The sequence below is a fragment of the Solenopsis invicta genome, chromosome 9, assembly GCF_016802725.1.
Source record: "Solenopsis invicta isolate M01_SB chromosome 9, UNIL_Sinv_3.0, whole genome shotgun sequence".
Lineage (NCBI taxonomy): Eukaryota > Metazoa > Arthropoda > Insecta > Hymenoptera > Formicidae > Solenopsis > Solenopsis invicta.
The window spans coordinates 5299943-5320347 of NC_052672.1; the positions used below are offsets into that span (position 1 = coordinate 5299943).

The window sequence follows — 20405 nt, forward strand, 5'->3', positions numbered from 1 at the left end:
TCAAATTATTCATTGTTTTGCTCTTTGCAGTTAGTTTCAGGGTCATAATTTGGAATATTCATGATTAAAATCTTTGTCGGTGATTCAGAAAATAAATTTAAGAAATTTAAGATTTTTAAATTTTGATAACTTTTAGCTGACATTGTATAGTCCAAACATTCTCAAGATTCATGTATGACGTTTTTTTTACAGAGGTAAATACGCAACGGTGAGGAGATGCCGCGAGAGATCCAGCGGCAGGCAGTGGGCCGCCAAGTTTCTGAGGAAGCGACGGCGGGCTCAGGAGCTCAGAGCGGAAGCGCTTCACGAGGTCGCCGTGCTGGATGCCGCGGCCCATTGTTCTCGTCTCGTCTCCCTTCATCAGGTCTTTGAGACCAACACCGAGATGGTGCTCGTCCTCGAGCTGTAAGTACAAGGACGTTTTTCAATCGCCTATATTCTCGGATCATCTTGAACGCATCCTTCGAATCGAATATATCATTTTTACCGTTTGGCGCGGCGGTTGTGAACCGTTGGTTTATTATAGACCATAAAACATAATTTATTATTTGAATCTATCATTTGAGAAATTCTATAAGTAAAAAAATCTTTTTTTTGAAAAACTGAAAAAAAACTCTAGTTTTTACAAAACTGTAATACTAAAAATAATTAAAAATGGCTCATTATCTCATACATTAATATCCATTTCCAACAAAGTAGATTAATTTTATCCCTGAAATGCTACTCATATTTTGCTGCATATTAACATTGTTTTAAAAATTTATTTATGATTAAGAATTTTTTCACATTTTTTTATGTCTATTTTGTCGCTAAGAATATATTGACAGGTTGCAAGGTATTCAAAATGATTTAACTTATTCAATATTATTTTAATGTAAAAAAATCTTATTAAATGTCATTTTAAATATCATTTTAAATATCAAGCTATTAAATTTAAATAAAAATAACTGTTCTAAGTTTGATTTAGCACTTGGATGAAAATTTATTCGTAGTAACATTTCAGAGTTCATCTCGGGGTTAATTTCTTCTTTCGCTTTTTCTAATTTGTAGCACTAGAAAAACAAAGAATAAGTTTAAGTTAAAGTTAATCCTTATTGGTGAAAATGAGTATAAGTAAATGGAACGCTTACAAAACTTATTTACAAAAAGAAAATTTTAACTCATGTTATTCCTCAATGAAATAAAATAATATTTTCATTAATAACAACTAAAATAGGTTTTTTTTTAACTTGAAAAATACACAGTAAGAAAAAACTCGTATTGCATTGGTAGGCTGAAGCGATTCATTATTGAGTATATTTTTAGAGTATAATACAAGGAAAACAGACACTGATTTATGATGTTTCTCATGTGACTGATAGTTTTGTGGACCTGTTGTTTAATCTATAAAAGGAATGTTTTACAAATGTGGTAATTAAGTGCATTCCATTAAATGACACACGTCGACACGTACGTTGTTTTGTTGAATATCGAGAAAGATGGAACGACGTTCGTGTCAACTGTTATCTCTAAATGAATAGATGAATGATCTGTTGAAGGAAATTATATATCTATTTAACTTCCCTAATTCTGAATCCTTCAATATCTCAATTTTGGCAAAAATTGACTTACAAGTAGAAGGGAGTTTTGAAATGAAACAAGCTAAAACAATGAAACGAACTAAAACTATGATGGACAGTGGCGATATGGCGAGTAACTTTCTATGTGTCGTAACAGCTGCTAATTATTGAAAAAGTGGGACAAGAGCGTAAACTTTGATTTAAACCTTAATTCGCGTTGTGTATTTGAATGAATTTATGGAACAAACCGCCGGTCGCGCCGCGCCGCGCGAATAAGTGTACGCGCTAAATGTAAATATTGTGCAAGTCAGACGTGTGCGAGACATGTGATGTTTATTGCGACAGGGCTCCTGGCGGCGAGTTACAAATGATACTCGACCGGGACGAAGTTCCAGAGGAACGACAGGTCGCCAGATTGCTGAAGCAGATTTTGGACGGGATAGCCTTTCTGCATTCCCTGAACGTGGCTCACCTCGACATCAAGGTAAGTGTTTTCAAACACTCGAACTACGTTTATATGGCAAAGGCGGGCCTAACGCCGTTCCGCGCCGCGCCGACCACTGTCTGACGAAGGTGTGGCTGTTAACATCCAAAACTGCATGTGTATCTCAAAGAATATAAATATCCACGGTTCAGCGTGCCCCGACGATTTCTTTCCGAGAAGAGAAAAGTATGTTATTCAATTATAACGTTAGTTCTGCAAGTTTTTTTTTTTTCAGAAAATACTTATAATTTTCAATTACGTTGAGTGATAACTTTTTTGTCTTACTTGGAGTGTGAATTTAAAAATTACCGCGAACACGTATATTTTGGACGGATAATTCTAGGCGGTTCATTGCTCGAATACTGTCTGTGTCACGGTTTTATCGGCGATAATAAATTCCTCCCGTTAACGTTCGTTTTTCTTTTGCAACTGGAAGATTGGGGAATAAACCGTGGAATCGCGAGCGAGATACGCGATGTGATTTGCTTCTCCGGTGTATCTCCAGACGTTAAAAATAACAAGCGAGGCATGAGATAACGGGCGAAGATTGTCGCTCGTGCAAATAATTCTTATCTCGTTTTTCCGGTGCACTCGGGGGAGCGCACGGAGCGCAGAGAGGCCTTCACCTGAGGCGTCTTTTGGCGCGCAGCAAGTAACCGCGAATTATCACGATGGAAACAATCACATGAGAGGAACTGGCGATTCGTTCGATGCGATAAAGATAATTTTTGCGGAGAGAACGATGGTTCTCGGGGGAGAGAGACAGAGAGAGAGAAGAGGTGCACCGGTAGTCCGAGCTTTATCGGTGAAAATATCGCGGCCGGTGAAGAGAAAGAATTGGTTCATCACGTTCTCTCTCTCTCTCTCTCTCTTTTCCCTGTTTTTTCTCTCCCTTTCTGAAAAACGTTCGCGAATCTCGGGCCCGGGGCATCTTTATCGCGCCGAATCTCGGCGAGCCGTCGCACGTCGTTGCGAGAAAGAAACTCTCTGGCAAGTGAGCGACGACATTTCGGGCGCCTCTGGCAATTTCTCAGCTGCGGGGCTACGCGCGTTCCGTGTCGCGGTCCGCACGATCGACCTAAATTGTTATGTAAACGCCTACGTGCACGGCGATTCTCTCTGCCAAATCGGCTGATCAGGGGCGATTCCTGTGCGCCGACCTGTATACACCTCGCGTGACGCGGTACGTTTCGCAAGGCGGATAAAACTTCCCGGCGTCTTTCTTCTCTCCTCCGAGAGTAAGATTAACATCCTCCTTGATACGCCTGCCGTGTATCTTATTACGTTTTTTTCGCGGAAATGTACGCCTACTGACTGAGAAACAAGGCAATTAGCTGCGAAGGTAATTGATTGTGTTAAACTGAAGAAACGTATTTTGCAAAATGAGAAGTACATGCTTCCTGTGTACTCTTTCAGAGACGATCAATCAATCACAATTGCCGGAAATTTATACTTATTCTCAAAATACGTTTCTAAAATTTGGTTTAAGAAACAAAACGAATGTAGGTATCTCTCTACGTACATTCCTAGATACTTCGGTCGTAAGTCGAATAGCGTTAAGCACGCTAGATTGCAGCTATTGTATACATATCATTTAAAATGTCATATTGATATTATTTTATATAAATAAAATGTGCAAAGTAATTATTTTATTGAAAATAATTATAGATTTTTACTTAAAAACGAAAAAGTTGTATTATTCATAATATAATATTTGCTATTATAAAATTAATATTTAATTTAGATCATGGATAAGTGTTTAATCAGCTTTATTATAACATACTAGCTCATTTTTAATTAATAGCACGGTTGGTCGAAGTAATTCCGGAAATCGAAGTAGACGAAGAAAATTTTTCTTAATATTGTGCCGCAAAATTCGTTACAATTTTAATGTGAATAACAAAACGTTCATTGGAGATATCTCATTACTTGCGAAGGAAAATTTTTCTCATAAAATTTACCGGAAAATCATGATAGTTGCATTTTGAAGAATTTTAGGTAATTTTCTCTAATTTCTTTTGTAGTCGCTTGTTTTGCATAACTTGATACCTCTATCAAATATTTTGAATAATAATAATTGAATTTTTGAAATTTGAAAATACATTTATAAACTGCTTAATAAAATGAAACAAATTAAATAGAAGATGGGCCAAGTGCCTCGGTTAAGATGCCCACCCGAATAGTAGGGGAGTCCAAGTTCAAATCTCAGCTAAGATAATATTTTTCGCAACAGATGTTTTACCTTCTTTGGAGTGGGGAGGATTTTAGAAATTCTAGTTAGTATTGGTATTATTGATTTGATTTTTAATTTAATTATGTGATAATAGTAGATAGATGTTTTAGTTCATTTTCAAGAGCTGTGTTTGAAATTAAAAGTAACGGCGCGCAATTCGAATAAATTGGAAGCTGTATATAAAAATCACATATGAAAGATTATTTCAGCATCAAAATCTTGCTATAATCATCTTCTATTTAATTTGTTGTGTACAAATCACGGTTTTGAATCTATATTGTATTGTGCTTCATAAAAATTACGATGCAGCATTGTAAAATGTTCTAAGGTAAAATTTTTTTACAATTTAAGACAAAATTTTTTTATATAGTGATATGAAATTTTTCTTTATGAATCGTCTCTTTTGAAAAACTCATTTATCCTGATAGAATTCGAATCTGAAAGCACTGAATTATGAATGTCTTACGTGTTAAATTATTTCTTCTGTTGATAAATGTGTTATATATTGTTTATTTATGGCATAAATAGCGCGTCGATGAATCATTTTGAATAATAAAATTATCATGACTAAGTCGCATTAAAAATATTATGCTGTATTGTAAAATTGATATAAGAGATATATTTATCATTATGTGTCATTTATTTAAAACGATAAAGAATCATAAACTCTCCAACACATTTTAAAATACAATTGAGTAATGCAAGGCCAATAAGACGAGCAAAAACTTTGATGTTTATAATAAATATTATCTCTTTAATTTGACATTCGACACAAACGTTTCGACTCTACGGAGTCCTCTTCAGAATCAGTAGATTTAACGTTCTGACACGATTTGTTCGCGTATAGGAAATAACGAATCAATCAAGAGGCTTTCAGACGAATGACTTCAACTCAATCGTTTATGTGGATTTTCATTGCGTTTTAAAAAAAAAACACTTTGCGTTTAAAAATGAACACTACTGCGTTATAACTCTCCATAAATGTAACAATGCAGCACTACTCTCTGTAGAGTCAAAACGTTTGTGTCGAATGTCAAATTAAAAAAATAATATTTATTATAAACATCCAAATTTTCGCTCGTCTTATTGGCCTTGCATTACTCAATTGTTTTTTAAATTCCTACGTGCTGACCTTATATTAACATATTTTAAAATCATTGAAATTTCTCATTGTACAGTGTAGTAAAAATAATCAAACATTTTTTTATATTTTACTGTTTTAAAAAATATAAAATATTAGCATAAAATATGTAGATATTAATTTAGATATTAATTCTTCATTGTTACTTTTGAAAACTTCGTAATGGTAAAATCGGGGGCAAAATGACCTCAGCAAATTTACCGTATTCACAGTTTTCGTTTTTGAAATAAAAAATTTACTGCTACATTAAACATTGCAAAAATATAGAAGCTTTGTAAAGATTTTAATTATAACATGTTAAAAAATATATGAATACTTTAAAATAAAATAGTGTAAATTTGCGTTTCGAAAAAGCTATTTATTCTGAGAAATAAAGAAAACATTTTTTGAAAAAAAAAAAAATGTATGAAGTGTGTCAAGTGTGTCCTATTTCGAAATAAGAACTTGGAAATATACACCGGTATTCATAGTCGATTCTTATATTTAAGACCGTCTTAAGTACCATCTTAAGATGTCATCAATCAATCAGAGAACAGAATTAGCATCTTAAGACATCGCTTAAGACGAAGAGTCGTGAAATAAGACTCGACTATGAATATCAGAGCCTCTTTTTTTTGAGGAGTCCAACAACAGGAGTGACTACAAAAGATTAAACAGAGAAAATCACACAAAATTCTTCGAAACCATCATGACTTTCAGGGTAAATTTTACGAGAAAGTTTCCTTCGCAAGTAGCGAGATATCTCCAATGGACAATCGTTTCGTTTTACAAGCGGCAAATGTAAGTTTCTAAGCGCGGACATTTTTTCGCGCGCGCATAATACCTTTCGCACGTGCACGCATGCAAGTCTCACAGAGACAAACAGAGAGAGCATTTACAATCGGTCTTGCGTTACCGTCCACGCCGTTATGTCACCTGACACTTCGCGGTGGAAGAAATGAAAATAGATCGGACGCGTATCGCCCGTGCACTCCTCTCGATGATTCATCTAATCCCACGCGCCTCTCCCTTCGACGTTTCTGAATTCCGTCGTAATCGTCGATCTCACGACTCACGGCCTGCCTGCCCGCGGCGGCGAGCGCGATATACTTCTTTTTTTTTCTTCCGCGCGGGGTAGATCGATCGGCGCGACGCATTCTATTAAGGAATCGATGACACGCGCGCGAACACGTGCGCGGCCTGCGAAACGATGTAACGCCACGAAACAGCGCATGGCGATGGAATGCCGCCACGAAATGGGCGCGAATGGGACGTTTCTGTCCCACGAAATATTTTTGTATGCGGCGTCGGGGGCGTCTGTACGGAAATAGCCCCTCGTATTTCGCCGCCGCCGCCGTCGCCGCTCTCGGCGCGATGTGACGTTTCGCGTCAAGTTCCCGGATCTCTCTCTCTCTCTCTCTCTCTCTCTCTCTCTCTCTCCCTCTGCATGGTTTTCCGTGGGGCTAAAAATAATTTTTCGTTGCGGCAGGAGCACCCCATTCAAGCGGCGTTGATGTTTCATAAAAGTCGCGTAATTGAGCCGGTGGCTTTAGTCTCCCTTTCTCTCGGATCGCGGGTGGATTCGATGGGCCGGGAATAAACTGCGGTTCGACGCGACGGACGCCGAGCACCGAACGATGATCCATAGGGAACGCAATTGAGCCGAATACCCGTTTAATATCTTCCAACGAGTGATCTCTCGCGCGGGACTAAAAATAGCTTGTTTATCGCGCCGGGGTCCCGTTGCGGCGACAATCAGAAATAAATCCCATTTTAACTTTCGTACGCCTCGTCATCTTATTAGTGCACGCGTCGCGTGTCGCCCGCGCCGAAAATAAGAATGCGACGAGCGCGCGAACGTTAATTCCGTCTACGATCCGCGGGAGCGGTCGGATTCTTCGCGTGGAAGGGTTGCGACGCGCGCGAGACGGCGAACTTTATGCGAGAGCGTGTGTCACGCGTGCCCCAGCTGACAACCAGTCTTTCCTATTTGGCGGTGAGGATTTGCAATTTGCGATTTGCACACCGCGCTCGCGTGCGCGCGTAGGTATACGGAGTACGTGTTTATCGATTATCGGCGTGATCGATATGGGTGAGCCAAGGTAAACGAGTTGTATTAATAATGTTCCGGCGGCACGGCGCGCTGCGGGGCGAGACGGGGTACGCACAGGCCGGCCGGGCACGTTTCAGGCCTCCTCTCGGGGTCCTGAATCTCCTTTTTAACGTGACGACTCGCGTAACGACTACGAGCAGTTATACAACCCAATTACTCGACTTCGCGAATTCGCGTTAATCGCGTCGATTCATCACTGGCCGATAAATACACGCGTCGCCTTTCGTCGTTTTGCGCGCGAGTCGCAAGATTTATAGGATCGTAACTAACCGTCGATTATTTCGTAATTGAATCTTTTCTTCACAGCGCCGCGGCGACCGCGCCGCTGAATATCGCACGTTCGCATCGACCTTTACCGCATCTTATCGATCCTGTGATAAGGTCGACGATTACGCATCGGAACGAAGTCATCCTGATATCGCGGTGTTTTTCAACCGATAAGATAATTTAGCGTTTGATGATACGAGCGCTATTGCGGTAAACTACGCAATTTCAGCGATATTTTGTCATTATAAACATTCCGCGGATTTTTTTCACGAGACTCAAAGGATCAACTACAAAGTAGAAGCGTGCGAATCAGTAAAGTATTTGCGAGGTCGAATCGTATTTAAGACGTTCGAAATCGAATTAAATTGCATCTGAAATTTTCACGTTGAACCGAATCTCTTTGAATCTCTTCGATTCGAATATTAATCGGATTTGAATTAAGTTTTTCCAAATTTACATTACATGCTAATTTGAACGTAATAAAGTGCTTTTTGTGACGTTACAGATTTCCGTTTTTTTTTTTAAATAAACGAGAAAATTAATTACTTCAAGAATTTATAAAATAATCATAAAAAATTGTTAATGTGTTAAGTAAAAATTTATAATTGATATGAGAGAATAAGTATACAGGTATACGTACATGTATACGTTTTATAAGTTAGTATGTATCAAGGTTGAGCAAGTTGATGTATTTTTTCAATTAAATTAAGTTAAAGTTTATGGCTTATAAAATTGATTTAGTTATGTTAAAAGTTACATAACAGAAAACTAACTAGTTAAAAGTTACGTTAAATTAAATTAAACAAGATGAAAAATTAAATTAGATTAAATTAAGTTAAATTAAAAATTACTTTTGAAAAACATTTATATTAAATTAAAAATTTGTAAGTTTTTAAAGTTAGATTAATCAAAACAATATATTATAATATAGATTATTAAATAAATTTAATATCTTATTTGTAAATTAAATTTATATGAAATAACAAAAAAATACTATTTTTTATATGACAATATTGTTTCTTTTATAATTTTTTTCTTTTACATAAATACATTTTTAACATATAGAAAAAAGTTAATAAATTAAATAATTATTCAGCACTAAGATCTGTTGTGACTAATAAAGGCCGTACTCATATCTATGTAACATTTTCATCGGCCCGAATTTTAAACTCATTGTCAATAAACTAAATTTATTTATGAGTTTTGAAAATAACTAGTAAGTTAATAATTAAATTATTTAAAAGTTTTTAATTTTTTAACTTTATTTTTATTATTAGTTACTATCCAACTGATATGTACAAAGAGTATGTCTGAAGAATAACAGAATTTTTTCAATTTTTTTGTACAAGCTGTCTTTTGCAATTAGTGGCACTCTCAAGTTATATTTGCTAAGTGTTTATATTTTATAGACTGTATACGTGTAATGTAAATAACAATGTTATTGTCGAAGAGATAGTACTGTAGTTAACTTTATTACAAAAATATAATGCAATTTTACGTTTTGTTTCAAATTTCATAAAATTACAAACATTATGAAATGTTGAAACAAATTTATAAAAACGATTGTCCGTAGTATACATAAATTTTTTGGTAATAAAATGTAAAATTTAAAAAAGTTTTAGAAAATCGACAAACGATTATGAACGAAAATTGGAACGCTGATACGCGCCTCAATACAAGATCGGTAACGCGGGAGATATTGATAAAGAAAGTATTCGATTCGAAATCAAATCATGATTAAAAATCAATGAATAAATATTCTCAAACTATTTGGATTCGAACCTTTCAGATTTAAAAATAAATTCGAATCGATGATTCAAAATTATCGGATTATTCGAATTCGAATTATTTGTACATCTTCACAACAAATCGGCATTTTCGAATCGCGAATTCCACAAGGGATGGCGACTAATTAATTTGAATGGATTGAAGTGATATATATAGTCTCCTTTTTCTCGTCCAGCAGTGAATCATCGTTATTCAGATGCAGTGCTCTGCAACGTTTTCGATTCATTGACCCGCGAGGGCGAACGGCGTTTATTTTTCGCGCGTCCATTCAAGAATGCCGAGAAAAATAAGCCGAGACACGAGGCTTCGACGGCCGATATGTCTTGGCAGCCAGCCAAGATGCGCATCGGCTTTGCATATTGCGAAAATACTGAATGTCGCGGTGAATCTTGTGCTTTTGTTCATATCGACGTGTGACGGCGCATCAAAGCGGATGTGCGGCGGAATTATTTTAAATGCATGTACGTTGCATACCGTAGGTACACAGCAAATATAAAATACAAGGAGATGGATAACAACTTTTATGGACGGTACTCCGACGCGATATTTATCCACGTTTCTCCACAAGTGTTCCGCGCAGTCGTTTTCGCAATAAAATGCAATTTCATAGAATATTCGCGATAAGAACGCGTTTCGAAGTACATTTTAGTTATTATGACTTGAACATTGCCGAATGATTTTTTCTTTTTTTCCTGCTTCTATTATCATTTATCATATATGTTTAAATCTTTTGCAACAATTAAGTACTAGTTTAGGCAATACCAACTAAAATCAAAAATTATAAACTGCAAGCTTTTTATGTATATTCTTTTTTTTCTAAATCAATGTCTGTATTCAGCGGACAAAGCAGATAAGTGGAGCACTCATTGATTCTTTATTATGTTGAGTTTCACTAGAATCAGTGAAGAATTAAAAGCAAGAATCAATCATATTATTGATAAAATAATCTTGACCATAAATATTCAACTTTTGGTTTTGAAACCAATTGCAAACAGTAGAACAGAATAATTTGGCAGCATAAATGGTCATATTGTACTGCAATTTTTAGGTATCTAAATAATTTTTAAGCGAGTAAGTGGATCCAAATGAATTTTTGCACGCATATTTGTTAGAGTTTTATTAGCATACATAAAAAATTTGATTCAATTTGTAATTGCTATTTTCTCATCAAACTTACAATTAAATATAACAAAATTCGATTTTACGTAAAACTCAAGAGCAAACAAAAATTAAATGACTTTTGAATCCATAAGAAAATTGTGTTGAGATTTTACACAGATACTCAAACTTTTGTGTAATAACACGCTCAAAATAAATGATGAAATATGTGTAATTAAATATTACAATGTATCTTGAAAAAGTTTCGAAAGTAAAAATGTTTCGTAAAACAGGTTTATTATGTATTGATATGTTAGCGCCATGTAACGGCAGGTTACAGATATATGATTCCATAAGTAATTACTATTCATTACCTGAGATAATGACAGAGATAATGGCAGAGAGTGGCCATAATAAAATACTTTGAAATGTGACATCCTTAACACTGTCTGACGAAATTTTTTTTTTTTTTTTTTTTTCGAAATAATTAATTCTATATTTAAATGGAAAAACATTTGGTATTCATGTCACTACGTTGCGCGAAACGTAAGACGCGCGTCTAGTACGTAGCGCCGACCGAGAAAGGCAATTGGCCGACGAATAAGTTAACGAGCGCATTCGGGTTCATCCTAAAAATAACGTCGTGCCACGAATTCGCGCGATATGCCGCGGCCAAATATAGATTTCGCGGTTATGAATGGAAAAATGCACGCGAATTCCTTGGCCGGCGTCCAAAGGGGCCTTCTTGGCCGGCGGCCACGAACTTTCGGGCGCCGGTGTTCTAAAGCCAGCCTCACACCGTGCTAGTTCACCGTGCTCGAAACGGAGCAGCTATATCCGTCGACGTGCGACACGCCGCACCGCTCCGCGCCGCGCCGCTCCGGAGAGAAGTCGCGCGAGCGCGAGAACACCGCGCGCGAAGAAATAACTCGGCGTCCGCCGGCCGTGCAAATTCGAGAATTTGCACGACGAAGCCGTGTTAATTGCGATCTCCCCATGTGTTCCCGCGCTTTCCCAGAGCCGCCGACCGATCCTGATGCTCGGTTTTGCATTCCGTCACGATGAGTCGGCCCGAAACGTTACTCACGCACATCCATCACGTAGAGAACGTTGGCAAATATTAATTAGGGGAACGGAGGCGCGCGGTCGCGTAGACAAATGAAACGAGACAGCTGTCTATAATATCCATGTCTTTTTGCATCTTGATTTTATTTTTGCTAAAAAAAAATGAAGTAAGAATTTACAGGCTCATCCGTTGAAAACTCAACGCCAACGGTTCTTTTCTTTTTCCCCCCTTTTTTTTTGAAGATTTTCTCTAGTTTTCGAGGGAGAATTACGCGTGTGCGTTTGTGGGAAAATCGTCCATTCCCGTTATCCGGTTGCGCGATCCATTCTGCGGCTTATCCTTTGTGGGCGGTCGTTTCTAGCCGCGGAATGCCCGTCCGTCGATTCGAGAATAGACGAGAGCGGTCAGTCCGCGCGCTGAGGGCACGCTCTATCAAACGGGCAGCTTGCAAAAATAGGAAATACGGCTCGTGCATTTGCCCGTGAAATCTATACGACGGCGATCGTAAAACGCCGATAAAGGTTCTGTACCGCATGCTGCGCAATGTGTGTGTGGAATTCTAGTTATTCGGAATACGGAAGCCTCCCTTTTCACATGGCCACCAGGTCGACCCTTTACTCGCGATTTTTAATTGTTGCATCGCGGTAGATATTGGAAGGAATATAGCGGACCGTGAGAAAGAACGTATCCCCGACCCGTACGATTCACCGACAAAAATTCTATTCTCAGCTTAAGAACTTTTATCTTATTTTTAGAATAGTTTCATCTAAAATAGACGCCAAAAGGATCTTAACACAGAACTAAGTTATTATTAATTACAAGCTCTTTTCTTGACTTTAGCAAAGCAATGATATTACTTTCAAGAGAATTCTTCTGAAGAATTAGTATTAAATATTTTTAATTTTGAAGGATATGTAAGATGAGATTAGGATTGATTCTAGGGTATTGAATTCTTGGAACGTGCACTGTTTGTCGTTGATCATAGTGATCTTAATCTTCTAATTGTGTTTGAGTCGTTTTCGAACAAAATACTTTTAAAAAATTTTCATGGTATAAAAATATTATTAACAAAAGATTCAAGCTTTGTGATATTTTTCTGAATATTTACAATATTTTGTCACATTTTGTTGAATAGAATTATTATAATATTCAAGAATGTAACAATACTTTAATACCACGAAAATTTCTCAAAAACGTTCAGCTCGACAAAAACCGACGGTTAGAAGGTTATAAAGATAAAAACAAATTAGTAAAAATTTTAATTACTGATCTTTCAAACATACATGTATCAAATTATATTTTAATATAAGAGGACTATTGTATACTTTAAAAGTTCTTTTAATACATATTCTGCACGAATGAGAATATATTCATTTCTAGAATATTCTTTGAATCTGAGAACATATTCTTTTTAATAAATTTTTGAATAATGATATTTTATACAGATCATGTTTTATTTTGGTATTTGTAACAATTGTATCTTACATCTTAACATAGTGAATGTAATGTAGGAAGTTTGATGCTCCAAGCTTTAAACATTGTGATATTTAAATAATGGATGAAACGGTAATAAAAAGTGGCTTAAAGAGTTAATTCAATCGTCTCATAGTCAGACAACGTGTACGTTTTAAAGATTAATATAATTTTTATTAGTTTATTTAAATATTTAATTTTTTTAAAAGGCAAAAAAAATAGTGCTTGTTCCACTAAAATTCACTATTTTAAAATTTTCTCTCATATCTGTGGAAAATCAATCCTAAAGTAAAGCTTATCTTACTTATACATATATCTTTATAAAAATTAAGAATATGTGCTGCTATTCTATCCTTTAAATAAATTCTCTCTGAAGTTAAGAATAATTTTTGGTGTTCATTTTAGGAGAGACTACTATAAAAATAAGAAATTCTTAAGCAGTGAATACAATTCTTCTGTATGTTGTCTGAGTTAATTATATTAGCTCTTCAGTCTTTTTTACTATCTTCTCATCCTTTTCCATTATTTAAATATTCCATTATAAGTATCACGATGTTAAAAGTTTTGAACAATAACACATTACATTGGCACACTACACTGGCTGTTGAATTATAACAACATAATTGTTTCAGACATCAAATAAAACAAGATCTGCATAAAATGCATTATTTAGAAGTTTATTAGAAGAAATTTATTCAACGTAGTTTCAAAGAATATTCTTAGAGAAAAAAGAAATATATTTTTACATGCACTAAGAATATGTGTTAGCAGGGCCTACATAGTATTATATAAAATCCTCTTACTTTGAGAATATATATTTTTTTTTAGTGTGTAGTAATTCGTAGTTCGTAGTAACTCGAGTGTTTTCGAGATTTCTCAAGAATTCCGGAATATCTAAGCACCGTTGAAGTTGGACGTTTGAAGTCAGAGGAAAGCAACCTTGTTGCTCAAATCTGTTATATCGTTCCACGTATTCAGCACGGTTAAAACACGTTCTCTCTTGACGACAGAGTATTTTTCCCTCGATCGCAATCGTCGCAAATAGGTCGTCCGTCCGCTCTTCGCTCGGTAGGCGCAGCGGAGCAGCGCCTACGACAATCTCGGTCGCGCGATATTTCGTAGATACAGATATATATCGCCACGCGGATTTAATGCGCCGACGACTTGTTTATTCGAGCAACAAATCGCCGGGGCGATGATAAACGTGGGCAAGTCGCGTGTCGGGCCGCGCATATTACCGCCCGCTAATAATAGACGCGCGTAATAATATCGGCGATAAAATCGGCGCCGAATAGCGCGGACTTGTGCCAAGTTCGCGCCAAGCCACACCATTTTATATATATATATATATATATATATATCATTATTTTATGTATCTATATATAATTGATGTGGCTTTCACGTGGCGTGCGTAGGTGTCGCGAGTCGAAAATGAGCGTTCCCTTCGAATCCTGCGTCTCGAAATCGCTTTGCGGTCCGCCAAGGACTCTCAATTAGCGCGTTGCTCTTTAACGGACGGCTAATCCTTTCACCGCGTGACAGACCGAGACTTTGGAGCGTTTACTCGCACCTTTTTTTTGTCGCTTATCGTCACACTTCTCGGTCAATTAGTAGCCTTTTACGTGTCGCAAGAGGAGGACTTGGTTGGCCAAGAGCGACAGCCGGTGAGGCGGCAGAAGCTAATCTCTCAAGCGACTAGTTCCTCTCTTTCTCTTTCTTTCTTTCCGAATCTAATCACCGAGCAATACGCTATGCAATTAGCGCGCGTCTACAGAATGTTATTAGCGTCAATATTTCGTTGCGAACATAGTGAGTAATGTCGTTTCACAGTTGCGCAGTAGAAACTATTAAGACGACGGAAATCTGCAGCTTCATCATAAGCATTTCAATTTTATTTAAATCAATCCGCTTGGTAAAATTTCCATTCTTTTCGTATTTCTTGTATGTAATGGTAGATATATAGATTTTTATTTTATCTCAGTATGCATTCTCTTATGAATCTGCGTTAGTATTACATGTACTATATCTGAAAATCAAGCCAGTGACGATAGAAACGAGTGCACGCTCCGAAATTTCGACATTCGCGCTCGTTTGTTCCGGCGAGACACATTTGGAACAATGAAGAAAACCGCGAAGCGCGCGCGACATGGTACAAAAGCGAATGGCGTTCCCGTAACGAAGTGCTGTCTAAGTAATTGCGACACGTTTTAGTGCTTGTCGCAGTTTCACGTGCTCGCTTTCGCTAACAGCGGCAACAGCAGCAAAATCACCGTGCGGAGAAGGTAATAATCGTTTACCGCGTAAAGCGACGTTACATCACACGACCGAGTCCTCACTCGCGATGACAATCCGACGATCACGTCAGCGATCTTTGCAGTCGACTCGTAAAGCTTGCCCCAAATGTGAAGTCGAATCGCATGCAGCGACGTCAGCTCTCGGTTCCGCGTCCCGTGACATCTGCACATTCCACGTAACGACGGAAATAAATATTAGCTTCTCTGGATGTTACACAATTAAAAATGAAAACGATTGCGAGCTGAGATGCGTGTCGCATCGCGTCAACGTCTTTCATCGTATGCGATATGCGTTACTCACCGTAAACACCGCGTGTTTTCTGATTCTGTCGTTTGTGACGAGTGATTAATAGTAGAGTGATAGAGAAAATATGGCATCACCGCAAGAAAAGTGACACAAAGCGAAATTTTTCGAATTTTGCATTATATGCGGATAGTGTTTCAGATATTTTTTTCACATTAACCTTCAATCAGGAAAAGTAGCACAAGTTGATACAAATAAAAACAGAAAAAAAATGAAAACGAAAAAGATGACATAAGTAAAAATAAGATAGTTTTTTAAATTAACTGGGTTTCTCAGTTTTCTTATTTGTCATGTTAACTTTTAATTGTTGATTTATGCAATTTTTTTATGCTTATGTCTTTATTTTTTTTATATTTCTTATATCATTGCAAGTAGCATTCAATTTATTTATGACGACTTGTTTGTTATGGCATAAATATATTTGCGTCTCAATTGCATCTTACATTCATATTTGTTACCTTGTATTTGTTATTTATTTTTCTACACTTTTCTACACTTATAATATAATTTTATTATCTCCTTGTATTTTTCTTAATTGGAAATCTTTTGTATTTTTGTTTGTATATATATGTATGTACAATACCGATTAAAAATTGGGACGTGCTATGCGATGTTTCCCTATTCGTTCAATAAAAGCAAACTTAGATCTTAGCTGAAATAACATTTGTAGATATACCTGTTGGCATCAAATATTATATAATTAGAGAATTAGAAATTGTACGTAAAATCACACAAAAAAAACGTTATTTTAGCACTAAGATCTATGACCGCTTAAGCTTCAATTTATTTGTGTTTCTATACTTCGGTCGAAATAATCTTATTTAAAAACAAAGTTACTGAGTTAATAAGGGTGTTTGTGTTTTGACAGAATAATGATCCTAAACATGCGTTAAAATCATTCTAGGGATACCTCGAAAATGAAATATAAAACTCAAAACACTAAAAACATTGTCTGATCTCCTCATTCGCCGTACCCACACCCAAAAATAAAATTTTTATGGGATTTAAATGGGCTCATTCGAACGATCCGACCAAAGAATTAAATAACGCTCTTTGATGTTCTAAAAATTGCCTGGGAGAGGCTGTTCCAGCGGAAACGCTACTTAAACCAATAAAAAGGATGCCAAAAATGTATTCTGCTGTAATAAAAGCTCGAGAAGGATACATCAATGAAAATATGTGAGACTATGTCAAAATTTAAAGACATTAGACTATTATAAAATATTTATTTTTGTTTCATGTTTTTCTTAGGGTAAATTTTAAATTATGTTCCAATATAATTTTGCAATAAATTTTCTAAACATATATAAATTTTTTTATAGATTATAGCCGTACTTCTAACGAACTTGAAACTGGCTATTTTTTATTAACTTTGAGTTGACTTGTGTTTAATATTGTCATAAGTAATTAATTAATTTTTAAATGCGCAATTTATCTTTCTCCTGAAAAATTATATATATGTATATACTTTCAACCGATATCACTTTTCTTGCTGCGTGATGTATAATATACTACTACACAATGCATTTTAAGAATAATACTCGCTCATGTAATAATGATTCTCCTGAGCCGTGGCACCCATGTGAGCATCTCAGCATCATAAAGACGCGCCTGCAGCTCGCGGATCTACGGGGTGGTACTAGGATCTCCCATTAAGAGCTCGATGAATCGATTTCATCGAATACACCGCCGTGCCTAATGAACAGACGATGATATATACATCTTTCTCAGCCGAGCTCTTCATCGCGAGATGTAGTTCCTGGTAAGAAGAGTTCGCTGCGAGGCCAACGAGCGGCTCATTGATGAATCTCGAGAGGCGAGCGAGGTCGATCGCCTCTCTTCCTTAGAAAATCCGATGAAAAGCGACGGATGTCCGACTTGCTTTAATAAGACAATTCGCGTTTATTCGTCCGCGGGCAGAGAGAGAGAACTGATGATCGATTCGTCGAATTAATTCTTGCGAATCGTCGATTAACGTCGTACTTGGGGTTCTGCGTAACGCGCAGCCAGTCAATTAAACGAAGAATTAATTATTTGTAATTTGATGAATATATGTATCCCTCGGCTGGATGGTTCAATACTTTTGATAATTCAACGAAATTACATTCAGAAGATACTACACAGGATGTTCTCATTCGCATTTATTAGGCAATTAAGACGCGAATTAATGCGTACTTCTCGCATCACGAACACAATGGCCAACGAGTTTGCCGAGCGAGCAAGTCGTATTCCGCTTTATTACCATAACGCGGAGATAAAACGTGCGTGTCGTCGCGATATATGTTATCAACCGGCGTATTTATCAATTATTACCACACGTATGCATTTACGCATGCAGCGGACGCAGCGCAAATAACTTCCTAACATATAAAGTCTATTCATTCAGCTGCTCATTAAGGCACAAGTAAAACAAGATAATGAAGAACGATGTAATCTCTTAAATATTTTTATTAATTATGAAAATTATTATTTATTTTTACGCTATTTCAATTAATATTAAGAATTAATTAATGGTGTTAAATTTATTACTATTAACACTATTATTATTCATTATCATTCATTATTATTAATAATTATTATTTTTATTATGAAAATAAATAATACATTTTCTTCTGCTTCATTTCTTCCAGTATGGCGACATTTTAATCAATGCTATTTTATCCATTAAGCAGGATTGGCTAGTAATTAATTGAAAGTTAAATAATAAAGTTAAAAAATTAATAACTTTTAACTTAATTTTAAGTGATTTAATTTTTAATTTTTACTAGTTATTTTTGAAACACAAAAATAAACTTTGATTTATTAACTTTTTTCCTGAGCTGAAAATTTATCTATAATATATAAAAGAATAAAATACATTCCTTTATAAAAAAAAACAATATTTCGTTGTTATAGAAACTTAATTTACAAATAAAATATTAACAATTTTTTTGTTTTTTTTAATTATAATTATTTCAAGTAATCTAACTTTAAAAATTACGAATTTCTAATTTAATATAAATAATGTTTTTCAAAATTAACTTTTACTTCAACTTAAATTAATTTGATAATTTTTAAATAATCCTGGTCGAGGTAATATTTTTCTCACTAATTTCTTTATAGTTTTTTGAGATTAGAGGGATAGAAATGCGTGCAAGCATTAAAAAATAATTAAATTGATTAGCAATTTAATTTCGTGATATTACACTTAGGATTCTTTTTAAAAAACCGTGTTTTAAGTCCGGAAAAACATTCGGCGTGCAGTTTGGGAAACCTTGTAAATGTTTGTAAATTCACCTTGAAAATTCTTGAGCACTAAGAACTGCTTTCAATCGGTATTGTTATCTCTCGTTAGTTTAATTGGTTGTTAAAGTAATTTAATTTTAACGTAATTTTTAACTAGTTAGTTTTTGGTATTTTCAATAACTTTTAACATAACTAAATTAATTTTAAAAGCCATTAACTTTAACTTAATTTAGTTACAAAAATATATTAACGTATCCAATTCTATCATTAAGCAATTCAATTTAAGAAGAAGGAATATACGAGTACATATAACAAGCTTAAATGTAACAAACAGAAAATTGCATTCGATGCACGGTGTCTGGAAACCGTGAAGTTGCAACACAGGACTTTCGGGAGGAAAAAAATTAATGCGTGAAAAGGAGGCAACGAACCGCCTGCGGAGCCCAATGCTTTTTAGCCGACGGATTTATGAGGATACGTCTCTCGCATTCATTGAAACTTCCGGTGGCCGAGAAAAGGGGAAGGCGGGCACAGGCCGCGCGTGCGAAACTCTTGCGTGCGTGTATGCGTGCCCCGGCATATTAGGCACGCAATCAAGTTCGAACAAACAAGAGAGAGAGAGAGAGAGAGAACGAGAGAAGAGACGGTGGCGGAGGTGGAGGAGAGCTCTCGCGGTTATCGCTCGGCGAAAGGATTGGCTTGTGCGTTAATGAAAGTACCGAGACGCGGATATTGATCGTTCGTGCACGAACTCGGCCGGCGTGGCGCGTATTTATCTTAACGGCTGCCACCTTACCTCGCGCGAGAAGCAAGGAATTGTCGTGATCGAAAAAGGTGGCGCGTTCTAATCGCAGTTGCGCTCCAGCCGGCCAATTGTTTCCGCCTCGATTCGAACGATCCCCCGACCGGCTCACGAAAAGCGGGTAAAGCAACCAGGTCGTCCACCTTTTTCGAAGGCTCTCGTTTCTAATTGCCGTTTGCTCACGTACGCGAGCCGACTCACGAAGTGTCACACATTGTTAAGCGGATTGGCGGGCTAATTACGGGTTGCAGGCGTGCTCATTGACACGCCTAACGAGCGCGAGATGCGCGAGCGTATAACTATACAACGGTTCCCCCTTTCCTCCTCGCCCCCAGCGCGCTTACGTTGATTAGACATCTCGCGCCCGACTTTTCACGCGCGCGCGCGATGTCGCATTGTGCGCTGAAAAAAAAATACGTTTGCAAGACGGAAGGCGCACCGTTATCCCGCGGATGATTTCTTACGTTTTGCGGGGACAATGTACTCCTCGCCGGATAATGACGTGGAGATTTGCCCCGTTAACTCCCCGTGAAATCTCCTCGCCTTCGCTCCTCCGACAGGCTCGGGTGCGTAGAACCC

General features: G+C 36.7%; 1 protein-coding gene across 1 annotated transcript in view; it reads left to right on the forward strand.

Moving 5' to 3' along the window:
- The window catches only part of LOC105194251 (death-associated protein kinase related), a 147844-nt gene that overhangs the window by 104532 nt on the left and 22907 nt on the right, over positions 1 to 20405 (forward strand). The window contains exons 2-3 of the mRNA XM_026136768.2: positions 193 to 405; positions 1905 to 2043. Of these exons, the coding sequence (XP_025992553.1) occupies positions 193 to 405; positions 1905 to 2043 (352 nt within the window). The remainder of the gene's footprint in view (positions 1 to 192; positions 406 to 1904; positions 2044 to 20405) is intronic.